General features: G+C 42.7%; 1 protein-coding gene across 3 annotated transcripts in view; it reads left to right on the top strand.

The window, feature by feature from the left end:
- Positions 1 to 13,224, top strand: part of ZMYM2 (zinc finger MYM-type containing 2) — a 65,668-nt gene that overhangs the window by 35,055 nt on the left and 17,389 nt on the right. For all 3 annotated transcript variants that reach the window (XM_038761493.1, XM_038761494.1, XM_038761495.1), the window contains 3 exons: positions 2,654 to 2,826; positions 10,191 to 10,356; positions 13,009 to 13,043. In XM_038761493.1, the coding sequence (XP_038617421.1) occupies positions 2,654 to 2,826; positions 10,191 to 10,356; positions 13,009 to 13,043 (374 nt within the window). The remainder of the gene's footprint in view (positions 1 to 2,653; positions 2,827 to 10,190; positions 10,357 to 13,008; positions 13,044 to 13,224) is intronic.

Below are 13,224 nucleotides of genomic sequence, written 5' to 3' on the forward strand. Positions count from 1 at the left end.
AGCACATGCTGGCAGTAGGGGAATGGTGTAGAAGCCCTGAGTTGTAGGAGAAGTAGGTATGAGCTGTGGTCCGAGGCTTTTGTGTCCCCGAGGCATATGTCGTGGGCCCTGTTTCAATGCCTGGTGCATTCTGTCTTATCTGGGTAGGTTCTTTGCACTTGGCCTACAGCCTTATAGAATTTCACGCAGCACAAGTCCTGAAAAAACTGTCTAGGCTGCTTCCTGTTGCAAGATTGGTAGTCGTCCAAAAAAAAGCCACTAAATTTTGAAAGACATTTTGATAGATGTGCCGAGTTTTGAAAGCCCACTGTGAGTTTGTGGGGACTTGATGAGAGAAGTTCACAAAAACAAATGTTGCGTATCAAAAGGCCCTCTCAAACGAGGCAGACAGATAGTATGTTTTACCAGGCAGCAGCAGGTGGACCCATTTGGGGTGCAGCAGCAGGAATGGGTGAATTATTTTCAGCCAAAGGTATAGGATAGGCGAATGGTAAGTGACACATGGGCCCAGTTGTCACGTATACCTGGTGTTTCTTGGCCAGAAACCCAACATCAGCATCACCTTGGAGCCTGCACATTTTGGGTACTGTACCATACTGCTCTGAAGTCACACTGAGGTTTTGGAGCCTGTTTTTGGCCTGGGAAAATGAGGACTTGTTTTCTAGCTTTGGTTTGGAGGTAGAATGTGAAGCCATCCTATGTGGCACTGTTGTTGGGGTGGGAGGGCTGGCTGTATGTGTTCCCTCTGGAGAGAGCACTGGGCAATCTCTTCTTCCTGCTCAGCCTTCTTGGTGATATCAGTGCCCGTGACCAAGTTCTTCTTTATAGCTGTCATTTGAAATAGTTTATTTATGGCAGGAAAGAAGCAGGAGAAGGGTATGCACAGGCTCGTGAGCAGTATAGTTCTGCACTTCCCTCATCATGGCTTTCTTCAAGAACCCAGAGACTTTCCACTTATACCTTCCTCCTCTTCTCTACTTCTTCTGTCTTGTGTTTCACCTTCTTCAGTTCGTCCCCTTCACTGCTTTTATTGTCTGATTGGTCATTCTCTTTCTGCCTTGCCCTTTTTCCACGGTTTCCTGTATCCTGAACATATACATTCAGCTCTTCAAGCTTTACTGTGCATTTTGGGTAGACCATTATAAGGGAATTAGGGAAACGTCCTTCTGACAACATGCATCTCTCTGGATCCAGCATGATGTGGTGTTGAAAGAAGTGGTTGTGTGCATGCATGTGGGATACCGTGATGCAGGTTTTCCTTAATAAATTATTCACCAAAATAATCATGTCTTCCAGTAGAATTGAGTGTAGGTTTAGGTGGCTCCAAGCTTCCCTCCCCATTCGGGGAATGGGCTGCAGAGGATAAAGCCAGGTCAGAAGAAAGCATTCCATCTGGAAAGAATCTCTGGTATCCTAAAGACCAAAGATGTCAGTGTCCTAGGAAAGTAATCACCTTAGGCCAAACCCTCAGGTGCTTTTTTTTTTTTATAGCTGATGTCAGCGGGGGTTCCCGTCTCCCAGCCCCACAGCACTTATGTACATATCTGTAACTTTATTTGTTTGTAATGATGTCTCTCCACCCCACCCCCACCCCTGGCCCCGAGACTGTAAGCTCATTGTGGGCAGGGAATGATACTGTTTATTTTGGTATTGTACTTTCCCAAGTGCTTAGTACAATGCTTTGTGCACATTAAGTACTCAATAAATACAAATGAATGAATGCATGGTGTTCAGAGGTGACGTGAATATCACACACACACACACACACACACATAGTGGCTGGGGGAAAAGGTGAATAAGAGAAGAAATTTTCCTTTCTGAAGCTCCTGATTTTAGGGGGTTTATATTAAATTGAGCATCATCTTAATTTTGTGTATATGCAAGTATCCTCTTTGGCAGAGGTTAACTGTAGTTAAAAATTATAAAGGTATTTGATGTGTATTATTTTGTCCAGTTTATGGTGTTGACCATTAGGGTGCAGAAAATTTGATGAGTTGATGTATACTAGTGAGTAAAGTTTGGGTGCTGATGTGAGATGGTGTGGGAGGCCTAGAGGAAAGAGCCTGGGATGAGGAGACCCGGGTTTTAGTTCCAGTTCTAATACGGTCCTGTTGTGTGAACCTGGGCAAGTCCCTTTACTTCTCCATGCCCCAGCTTCCACATCTCTAAGAAGGGGATGGCACCAGCTTTCTCTGCCTCTTGGGTTGTCATCCCATGTGTCCAAGATGACCAGCACCCAGTTGCCAGTGTTGGAGATGGAAAACTGGACTGATTGGACTCTTCTTCATCTGATCCAGTACTGACATTCATGATGTTCCTGGACAGTGGCATATTGAATCTTAATTTGGGAGAGAAACAAGAGCCTGGGTTCCCCTGTGACTGGCTTAGTTTAGTGCTGAAACTAATCCACTGGCAGATCCTCTCTGCCTCTGCCCTGTGCTTCCTCTTTTAGACTTCTCTCCTGGCCTTGATATTTCTTCCTTTAGCCACTGCTTGTTAAATACACTCAGAATTGAAGAGGCTTATCACTTTGATTTTATTTTTTCCACTGGATTCTAAATGGATTGATACCTCAACAGGGTTATAAGTGTACTTTTTAGTAGGATAAAATCGGAACATTATTTATGTTAACTTCTAAAACATTTTCTTTCAGGTTGCAAGCTGCTCTATAAACAGGATTTTGCAAGACGTTTAGGATTGAGATGTGTTACTTGCAACTACTGCTCCCAACTATGTAAAAAGGGAGCATCTAAGGAGCTTGATGGTGTAGTGAGAGATTTCTGCAGTGAAGAGTGCTGTAAAAAATTTCAAGATTGGTACTATAAGGCAAGTAACCCAGAATTTTTGATGACTACATCACAGCTGCTTTAAATAATCTTTAAAAAAAGGAGTTGCCGCATTTGAGTGCCTCATTAGAGATGTGACCCCTCCACTTTAAAGGGTGAACATGCAGTAGGATGACTGCAAGACAACTTCTGTTTTGAAATAACCAATGGCTTTGTTGTTTGGGTTTGCTATTGTGCCTTAAAGGAGCCTTTTTACTCTTGAAATGTTAGCTATTTTTGGTGGAGAGGAAAATTACTTGGGTGACCAAAGAACAGCAGTTTTTGTCTTTTCAGGAGTTCAGCTTTACATATTGGACTTTCTTTCTGTTGGTAAGCATTTTCCATCTCTTAGAAACTTTTTTGGAGGCCAATTTTAAAGCATCTGAAGTAATGAGAGATTATTTTTGTTTTGAAAGTCCAGATGCAGTTCAGTTCATTTGGGGGTTACTGTACTTGATTTAGAGACTTTTGATACTTTTAGTGTTTTTGAGTTCAGCAACCAGTAAATGGAGAAGTAAGAGTCCGAAGGCCTTGGCTTTGGCAGGGGTCCCCATTCTGGTCTGCACTGCCCAACAGCGATTGTCCCACAACCCTGGGGAGGCGGGGTGAGAAAATTGGCCAGGGGTAGTCACATGTATCACTGGAGGAAGTATTACTGGTACCTGGGCAAACCACATGGAAAACACCTCACTATCTAACGCTGCCTAATGGATGCAAATTCTAAATTGTAAGAAGACAGAACTCATCATCCACCAATCTAAAAATTGTGTGCTTCTCTAAAGGAATTAAATTAAAATTTGAAATGTTGGAGAGTAATAAGCAGCCCAATTTTGAAATTGATTGGAACTAACTCTGAAGACTTGGAGGATTTCATGGAATGTTTTCAGAAGATCTACAGCTAAATATAGATTTTTTTTTCTAATGCTGAAAAATCTATTCAGTAATCTTTGACAGTACATTTTGCTAGTTCATATAGGGGCAGTATCTCAATTGTCAGAAATTAAAAGATTGAGGCTGAAATTTTGATGTAGCTTGAAAGGTTTTATGCAAAGCTATTGCGTTTTTGATGCTGTTGATTTAAACTCTAAAACTCAGGTCTAAAGAGAGAGAACCACCAGGTGGGGGGAGAAATGGTGAAGTCGGGGGAGAGAGTCATGTCGTCGTCGTCCTCCTCCCCATCCCAATACACAGGTTGACGCATTCTTTGTATAGTGAACCACGTTTTTGTGCAAAACCCAATTCTCCTCAACAGAATGCCATGTCTGTGCACTGGCTCTGCCTGAGATTTCGTGGCAAAGGCTTTAGCTGAACACTGACTGAATAGAACTGAACTGAATAGAATCATTGCAGAGCCTGATTTTGTTTCAGGACTTTTTTTGGAAATGGATTCTGAGTGAATCTCAGGCTTATAAAAAGCCAAATTTAGACATAATCAAAGTAGTGGCCCCAATAATCCCAACAGTACTTTCAGCTCTAATCATTTTGTATCTTACTAATAGTTAGGAGGGAAACTCCATCATAATGATTAATTTTTTGATAGTTTATATTCTTATGCAACGTGATGCTTAACCGGTGTTGTTAACATATGACTTGTTCTGCCTTTTAAGGAAGATGGATACGATCTTGAAAACTTTTATATTGTGTCCACCCAATTTGATATTCATTCCATCTGGTATAGAGACATCTATTATTTTCTTCCCTTGAAAGTTAAGATTAATGCTCTGAAGTATAGCAAGAAAGAGCTCACACACATTTACCCCAGATTTGTAATTTGTTCTATCTTGCGATTTGTTTTTCAAACTATAATTGTAATTGTTCTCATTCATGCAATGTCCAATGTTGGAAATTCAATAAACAGTTTATTTTTAAAATACAAGAATATTTTTAGTGAAATAGCCAGTAAATGACCTAGTTATGTTAATGACAGTATTTTATCCATTAAACAAGTTTTTATTATGTATTCCTTGTCTTATTTTGAGCCCATCAAATCTTTGTGTAACTAGCGAATATTTTTGTTTCCAAGTTAATTCGATATGAATTTAAGGTATGAATGCCAAAAAATTGCCCACCCCAAACTCAAAATCCACTAGCCCAGAACAGGCAACAAGGCAAGTAGCAGCGCCAGCATGTCAGCACATTGAACCAGGGTGTTTCCACCTCAGGTGAGAAGCACAGATGCCTGGTCCTGCCTTGGCCGGTTGTTTCTGAACCTGCCCACAGAGAATCGAGGCATAGACACTGTGTGAGACACTGTGGGCAGGCCTCTGGACTTAGGGAGTTATCAATTTATCTAGGAACACCATACCCACTCTCCCAGGACATGTGTTGAGTGAGCAGACAAACTCCTTCCACTCCAAGGTTTCTCTAGAAACATTGCAGCCTTCGCAAAATGACTGATTTGTGTGAACTCCTGTACACACGAACACACTCTGCATTATCTGTTGTGGCACATGGCCTCAACAGTGTGAGTCCCTAATCGGTGCTGTATCCCGGCCTTCCTGAAAACTACCTGGCAGAATTCCATCAGTAAATGTGGAGTCTCACTCACCTCCCTGACGTGGTAGCAAAGAATTAGGAGAAGCGGTGGTATCTACTTAGCATCTCCTTTGTGTAGGGTGCTACACTGAGCCCTTGTGAAAGTATAATAGAAATAAAAGATTTGAGCTCACAAGTAACCAGGCAAGTTGGACACACAAACACATCTAGGAGGAAGAAGAGTGGAAAGATGAGTAAGTACTTAAATAGTAGAGAGTGTAAATCCCTATGCACTTGAGAGTATTAACTAGAAGCAATCTAAGGAGTTTTTACTGCACTCCAAGCTGTGTAAAAACTTTGTATAAAAGCTTTGTTGCATCCAAAATTTCCCCCTTCACAGTGGGCTTTTAATACTTCTTTTGGTTGATGCTGATGTTGAAGGGGAAGGGATTTGGTAACAAAGCTTTGTAAAAGATTACCCAACCTGCACAACCCCTTGTCAGTAAAAAAGCACATCACCGAGTCAACTAGAGCCATGGAAATCTTCTTTCAGCTTTTTCACCCTTCCGTACCCTAACACAGACATTTTCCTCCTTGTTCCCAAATACTTCCCGCACCATTTCTGCCTGGGGAAGTGGGTCTTAACCTTGTCACCTCGGATATTTTTCATTTTAATTTTTAGTGTTTCTTTCATGATTGTAATTAGTACAAGATGCCCACAGGTCAGAAAATGCTTTTGATCCCTAAAAGCTCGTGGTTCACTCTGAACTATATTTATAAAGTGTACACTTTATACACTTTCCACTCGTGATTTTCTTGGCCCCAACCCATACTGAAGATTCAGTTGAGAAAGCAGCCCTGCCCAGTTTTGACTGTGCGGTGGCTCTTGGGTCCACTACTACAGTCATCAAGACTTCCCTCCTGCTTATCTCTTTTCAGATGTCAAGGAGGAATAAAAGGGGTTAAAAGTAGGAGTGTGAAAGGAGACTTATCCTATTGAGTTCTGGGCAGCATCTGCCTCTAACTAGAAGCCCTTTTCCTAGCCCAAATACCCTCGGTGGATGTGAAGTTTGTGGTCTCTCTTTGCTAGGTAAGGCTTCTACAGAGAAGCTGTCCCTTGCGCCAGCTCTCATATGATGCCCCTTCAATGACATTCTCAGAGACATTGCTGCCGTATATAAACTGCTTCAGAGGGGTCTGTGAGCAAGCCTTAGTGACTGTTGAATTGATCTGCAGGATGTGGGGACAGGTCTTTCCTCTTTTTTCACATTTCTGATTTTTTTAAACAAATTAGATTATCAAAGAACCCTTTTTCTAGAAACCGGTGAAACATCTCCTTTCCAGCCTTTAGTGTTTCCCAGGCTTTTCCTGCAGTTCATTTCTGTCCTTGGCTAACACAAGTCCAATTGGAGTCATTCACTTGGATGGTTCTCTGTGGTAAGGAAGGTGAGAGAGCCATCCTTCCTACTTGCATAGTGATGGGTTTCTCTTCTTTTTTTTCATTAGAAGGAATGTTACTACTTGGTATCTTTTTGGTAAGGGTAGCCATTCAGCCGTGGGCTGGAAAGATCCCTGAGTTTGGGCAGAAGTCCCAAATGCTAGTTCCAGTTTTATCACTAACAACACAAGCTCAGGCAAGAATTTAAGCTATCTCTAGCTCAGGTTTTTGCCTGTATATTCAGGGTGGATAATCCCATCCCTGACTAACTCCAAGGGATGCTGTAAGGAGATGTGAAAGGGACTCAATCCAAATGCTCTAGACTGTGAGCCAGTTGTTGGGTAGGGACCGTCTCTATATGTTGCCAACTTGTAGTTCCCAAGCGCTTAGTACAGTGCTCTGCACACAGTAAGCGCTCAATAAATACGATTGAATGAATGAATCTCCCAGCAGGAGAAGCTCTACAGTCAGTTCTCTCAGAATGTGGGAGTTGTTTTCCTGAAGGACCGCATGTCACAGAAAACCCATGGTTTTGTGTGCACGCCTTGACCGCCGACATTCACGTGCACACGACCGTTGCTTCCGGTACCACGTCCCGCTCTATCCCGACAGAGGTGTGCCATGGAAAGAATGTCCTCTGCTTTTCCAACGGCAATCTAGGAAAAATGTTTAATGAAAACATGTTGCAGGAGAATGATGTGCTTTTATATGTAATTAAAATAGGTAGTAGTAATAAAAAATGTAGGCTGTGAAAATGTAAGAAACTGATTAACACTGGCCACAATTTAGAATGCCCTACTAGTTCTATCTCACATTGATTTTTACTTCAGTAACGAATAAAGGTAGTTAATTTGACTAATAACCACATTATATTTAGAGGCCAGCTTTATCGGAGGAAAAAAACATAATTAAAAAGTTTAGAGTTATGGAAATTATTCTTGATTACAGCTGAGGAAGATGAAGGGGTTCCAAATCTGTAACTAGGAAATCCGGGCATTCTCACTGTATTTAAGGTCCTGGCTGCCTTTTCCAGGCTGCTGGTCAGAAATATCCCTCTCCCAGCCCCCCCAGACACACACACACACACATGCGTGCGTGCACACACACATCTACAAGCCTAGTCTAGTGGAAGTATATGCCTAGTGATTTCCCAACTAGCTAGGGCCCACTATCGAGAACCTTTTTACCAGGAGGTCCATTGTAGCCTCTTACATTAGCCACATTTAGCCACTCAATCAGTTCTGCTGACACTGTCCTTACAGCTTTTGACTTGCCTAAGGAAAATCAGTCCTCCTCCTCGACTTAGCTTCTCATCCAGGCCTTTCAGGTGGATTGGGTCGATAGGAAACTAAAGTCTATTCGCTGCCTGTTTTAAAGTTGTATTTTCTTCTATTGAAACAGAAGAGGGCAATTAACACTGAAACTAGTTGGCATTTTGTGTTCAGCATTCCGTGGTCAAAAATCTCTTTTGGTTTACTGTGCTATTGGAATGTCTCAGAACTGGCCTTGGGCAGTGTTTTTCAGTGAAATGGTCACTCGGTTCCATCAACTATGGGTTGCCCATGGCAGATTTTTGTGGGAGGTCAGCATTGCTGTCTCCAAGCCATCTGCCCTCGTTGGCTAGGTAGGTCCTGGTGCATCTGCCCATTCCCATCTTGGACCCAAGCCACTATCCCCATTCTGGATTAACTCCTACTTTAGCCTGCCATAAATGTAGGTAGCCAAGAAGTGATCATTTGTCCTTATTTCAGTACTAGCCTTAGGATAACCAAAGCCACTCATCTCACAAGTATCAGAATTGGCCAAGAGCCTTTGCAGCAAGCTTTTAGAATAGCTTGGTCCCTGGCCCCACTGACTCCTGTAATTGTTGCTGCAAACCTTCCTCCTGCAACCTTCCTAGAGAAAGAGAAAAACCTGCCCCAGAACCCAGAGATCTTAACCTGAGTGGCAGCCCTTTGGCCTAATGTGGTATAAATTTCCCCATTTTAAAATACGAATGGATGTCAGCATTTAGGTGATCATGAAGTTTGAACTCACAGCCCCACTATCAGAGTTTCAGTCTGAACTTGAAAGGGGAAATGCTAATAAAACAACCACAGAGAGTCCAGCCAACTCCATTTTTAGGGCAAAGTGAGGAAAGGCAGGGCCAGATTAATGAAAAACAAGGAAAAGGAGAGATTTTGAAAATGAGGGTTTAATGTTAAAGTTCCATTTAATTGGCTAGTTTAGGTCTCAACTGTTCCAGCAATAGTAAGTGCTAGAGACGTTACTGTTAAAAGTTACAGTTTTGAACACCCACTGAGTGCAAGGCATTGAACTTGTACTGAAGTTTAAGTACTCTTCCATGGTGGCAAAGCAAGACTTACAGATGTGGAAGTGAAAATGAGTATCTTTTCTCCCATCCCACCTGTGAGTGCACTCTGACCAAATTCCAGTTAACAGTGGAGGAGAGAGGCAGGAGCCTGGTTTACCAACAAACTGGGTTATCTGCCCCAGAATAATTGAATTGTCCTTAAATCAATCAGTTGTATTTATTGAGCAATTACTACATGCAGAGCCCTGTACTAAGCACTTGGGAGAGTACAATACAACAATGTTGTATTATATGTTATATGTATTATATGTTGCCAACTTGTACTTCTCAAGTGCTCAGTACAGTACTCTGCACACAGTAAGCACTCAATAAATACAATTGAATGAATGAATGAATGAACACAATTAGCAGACACATTACCTGCCCATAACGAGCTTATAGTCTAGAGGGGGAGACAGACATTAATATGAATAAATAATTTATAATATAATTTAATGAATTGCCTCTGCACTTTCTTTGAATTGGTTATTTGATGTGTGGTGAACCATCATTTCCAAGTCAGATCCCTTCCCACCCTGGCATTGAGTTTTCCTGAAATCCCAAAGCCCAGGTTTCCAAGAAGGTGGGCTGTCTTTTACACCGACAGGGAATGACCTTGCCAAAGAATCCTTGTTCTAGGCTAACAGGTACCAGGTTCCCATTGCTGGAAGGCCAGTGTAGCACACCTTTCAGCACCTGTGCCGATTTTCTCAGACCTACAGATCCAGATGTACGATGTTGAGCAAGTAAAAATTGGGCTCAAATTGAAAATTTGACTCGGAGGACTGTACTACTCCCTTCTAATGCTTACTGTCATCAGATGTTATGATGCAATAACAGATTGGTAAGTAGAGGGCAGGCATTTAATGAACCCATGAAGGGTTTTGCTCAAGTTAAGATATTTTGCCTCTCTTCCCCCGGCTTATTAAGGAGTGTTTTTTGTTTTTTCTTAATTACTTTAACCTGTAAAATAATCTTTCGGCCATGAGAAATCTTTAAGAACTGTGGAGAAAATACCATGTCATTTTAAGAAGTCTTTTAACGTTCCTTCTTAGGGCCTCTTATTTGACAATGTCTGAAATTCTCCTTTTATGTTAAGGCTGCAAGATGTGACTGTTGTAAATCTCAAGGGACTCTTAGAGAACAAGTGCAGTGGCGTGGGGAAATGAAACATTTCTGTGATCAACACTGCTTACTGCGTTTCTACTGTCAGCAAAATGAGCCCAATATGGCGACCCAGAAAGGACCGGAAAACTTACACTATGGTACGTGATACTTATATTCCCTGGAAATTTTCTGCTTCAATATTGAGCTGTGTAATTCTGAAGCCAAAAGTAATTAATATAAATAAATTTAGCTCACCTTTTTCTCACTCAAATGTAAGCTTACCAACGTTATTGGATCCACAGTGCCAAACCCAAATTTGCCAGTGGTTGCCTTTTTCTTAAAAAACGGATGAGATGTCTTGTGCCGGGTGGGGGTGGAGAAGTAATGGAGTTGAGGAACATCCAAAGTTGTGGATTCTTTCCTTGTTTCATCTCCCAAGCAAAGGCACACTGACCTTCACCGTGGATCCAGACCCTTTTTTAAAGCAGAGCAGCTTGGGCTGGGAGCCCTGGGCACAGCACGGGGGGTGCCCAAGGAGCCCTTACCAGGTATAAGGGGAGACATGGACCAAAGAGTCAAAGACCCCAGCCAGCACCATCACTGTCACATGTGCCCAGTCCTTCCGGCCCTGACCTGAGCACAAAGCTGGCTGAAGGGTAGCTTCATAAGGAGGAAACACTCCCTCATCTCTTCCTCTTTCCACCAAGCCCACGCCTTCATTTCTCATCTTACCCACTCCTGCTGCTGCCCCTGAAAGGACCAACCCAGGTGGGGGGGACTCTCTTTTTGACACACTTCCTCTTTTTCTCTTCTCTCTCACACTTCCACACTCTCTCACTTTCCCTCTCATCTCCCCAACCGGAACCAGGAGTCCCAGCATCTCCTGCAGGTGTCTCGCCCCTTACCTCTCTTCCTTTTGCAGATGCCTCTGAGAAGGGCTGAACCGTCCTGGCTGACAGCAGTCCTGGAAGCCCACCCGGGAGGCTAGAGCATGAGCCTAGGAGTCAGAAGTCATGGGTTCTAATCTCAGCTCCACCACTTGTCTGCTGCGTGACCTTAGGCGGGACATTTCACTTCTCAGGACCTCAGTTACCTCATCTGTAAAATGGGGATTGAGACTGTGAGCTCCACATGGGACAGGGACCTGATTTGCTTGTATTCACCCCGGTGCTTAGTACAGTGCATGGCGCTTAACAAACACCACAATTATTATTATTATTACCTGATGCAGCCTTCACTGGGCATGGAACTGTCCTCTTCATGGGATGGGTGGAGGGGATTTGAATCATTCCTGATGTCTGGAGGCATGGAGGGAAGGGAAAAGGTTTGGATGGAGGGACTGAGGGCGAGATTAGGTTGCCCAGGTATTTCCCGGTTAGATAAGAATAATGACAGTGGCATTTGTTAAGCGCTTTCTATGTCCCAACCACTGTACTAAATGCTGGGGTTGATGCAGTGCCATCAGGGCACACCCAATCCCTGTCCCAAGTGGGGCTCACAGTCTGAGAGGAAGTGAAACAGGCATTTAATCCCCATTTTACAGGTGAGGAAACCATGTCCACAGTAGGCAAGTGACAGAACCAGGACCGGAACCCAGGTCCTCTGACTCTAAGGCCTGTGCTCTTTCCAATAGACCATGCCATTTCGCTAATAAATGCCCCAGTTGAAGGTGTCTGGGGGCTTTTCTTGGCCCTTTGATGACCCTGCTGCAATTGCCCTCCTGCTTTATAAAGGCATTTTCCTTTTTACGGGTAAACGTAGTTGAGTTGAGCAAGTACTAAGTCAAATCCACCCAGTTCTCAGTTTCCCTAGAGTGCTTGCAGAGTCCATGTTAGGGAAAACTTGTGCTATCTTACCATGATCGAGGCCAAACACGTGTGCACGAGCTTTTCTCCTGACACCCCGGTGCACTGGCTCCAGACAGGCTCAGGTTGTCTGATGAACGTTCCCTGGTTCCCCAACTTCGTTCCAGCAGTCAGGTGGAGTGACATCATGTCTTGGGCAGAGCTGGATGATTCTGAATAGGTTTTCTTTACCAGCACTCAAATAACATCAAAATTCATTCTGCTCCGGTAGCTTTCTATGAAATGTTACCAATAAATGAGTCTTGGTAAGCATAGAGCGTTTCAATTCTTTTCTGAATGAATTTACCACGTATACTCTGCCTGTAGATTCCAATGAAAAAAGCTTGGGTCAGAACTTCAGCAGGAAAGAATGGCCCAACAGAAGCTTCAAGAATTCCTTATGTATTAAGAAATCTTCCACGAACAATAGTTTAATCCCTGAATAATTAGGAGTGGAAAACTGAAAACAGGGAAACCATCAGGCTGTAAGGACCATCGCAAAAGACAGTTAACCACTGAATAAATCTTGCAAAGTTGGCTGATGAGTCTGTATCAGATGACATTAATTTCTCTGCTGACAAGGAACTCATCAAGTCTGTTGTTTGGGGAAGCAAGCAGGCAGAGGTGAGAAGGCAAAGTCTCAAGGATTCTCCTAGGTCCCTGGAGTTTTTATGTAGTTTTTATGTGTCAAAATTGGCCAAATCCCAGTGGTAGAGGACCCAAACAAATCTTAATTATGGAGGAAAAAGCTAAGATGTTCTATTAATGACCCGTCAGTGCAAAATTGTCCCCTAAAACTTCCTTCTCAGCATAGTTTGTATTCTCATTTCAGTATTTTCAGCATTTAGAGGCGGTCTTCTTGGGTGGTTTAATTAGAGCCTAATAATTTCTAGTTGAACAATGTTGTTTTAGATGCTAGAGCAAGTTGAAAGAATTGTCTAATCCAAAATCTGTTTATATTTTTAGATCAGGGCTGCCAGACCTCACGAACGAAAGCAACAGTAAGTATATTAATATAAACATAGGTTAACATTGCAGTTTCTGACAGGGAAGCTATTCTAGTCAAGGAATAATTGACTGATAATTTTCCTATTTTAGCTTTTTATATAAAGATTGCTACGGTCTAGGTCCACATTATCTGTCTCTTTTTTCTCAGCTCCGCAACATTGCCAAGATCCGCCC

The sequence above is a fragment of the Tachyglossus aculeatus genome, chromosome 20 (genome assembly GCF_015852505.1).
Source record: "Tachyglossus aculeatus isolate mTacAcu1 chromosome 20, mTacAcu1.pri, whole genome shotgun sequence".
Classification (NCBI taxonomy): Eukaryota; Metazoa; Chordata; class Mammalia; order Monotremata; family Tachyglossidae; genus Tachyglossus; species Tachyglossus aculeatus.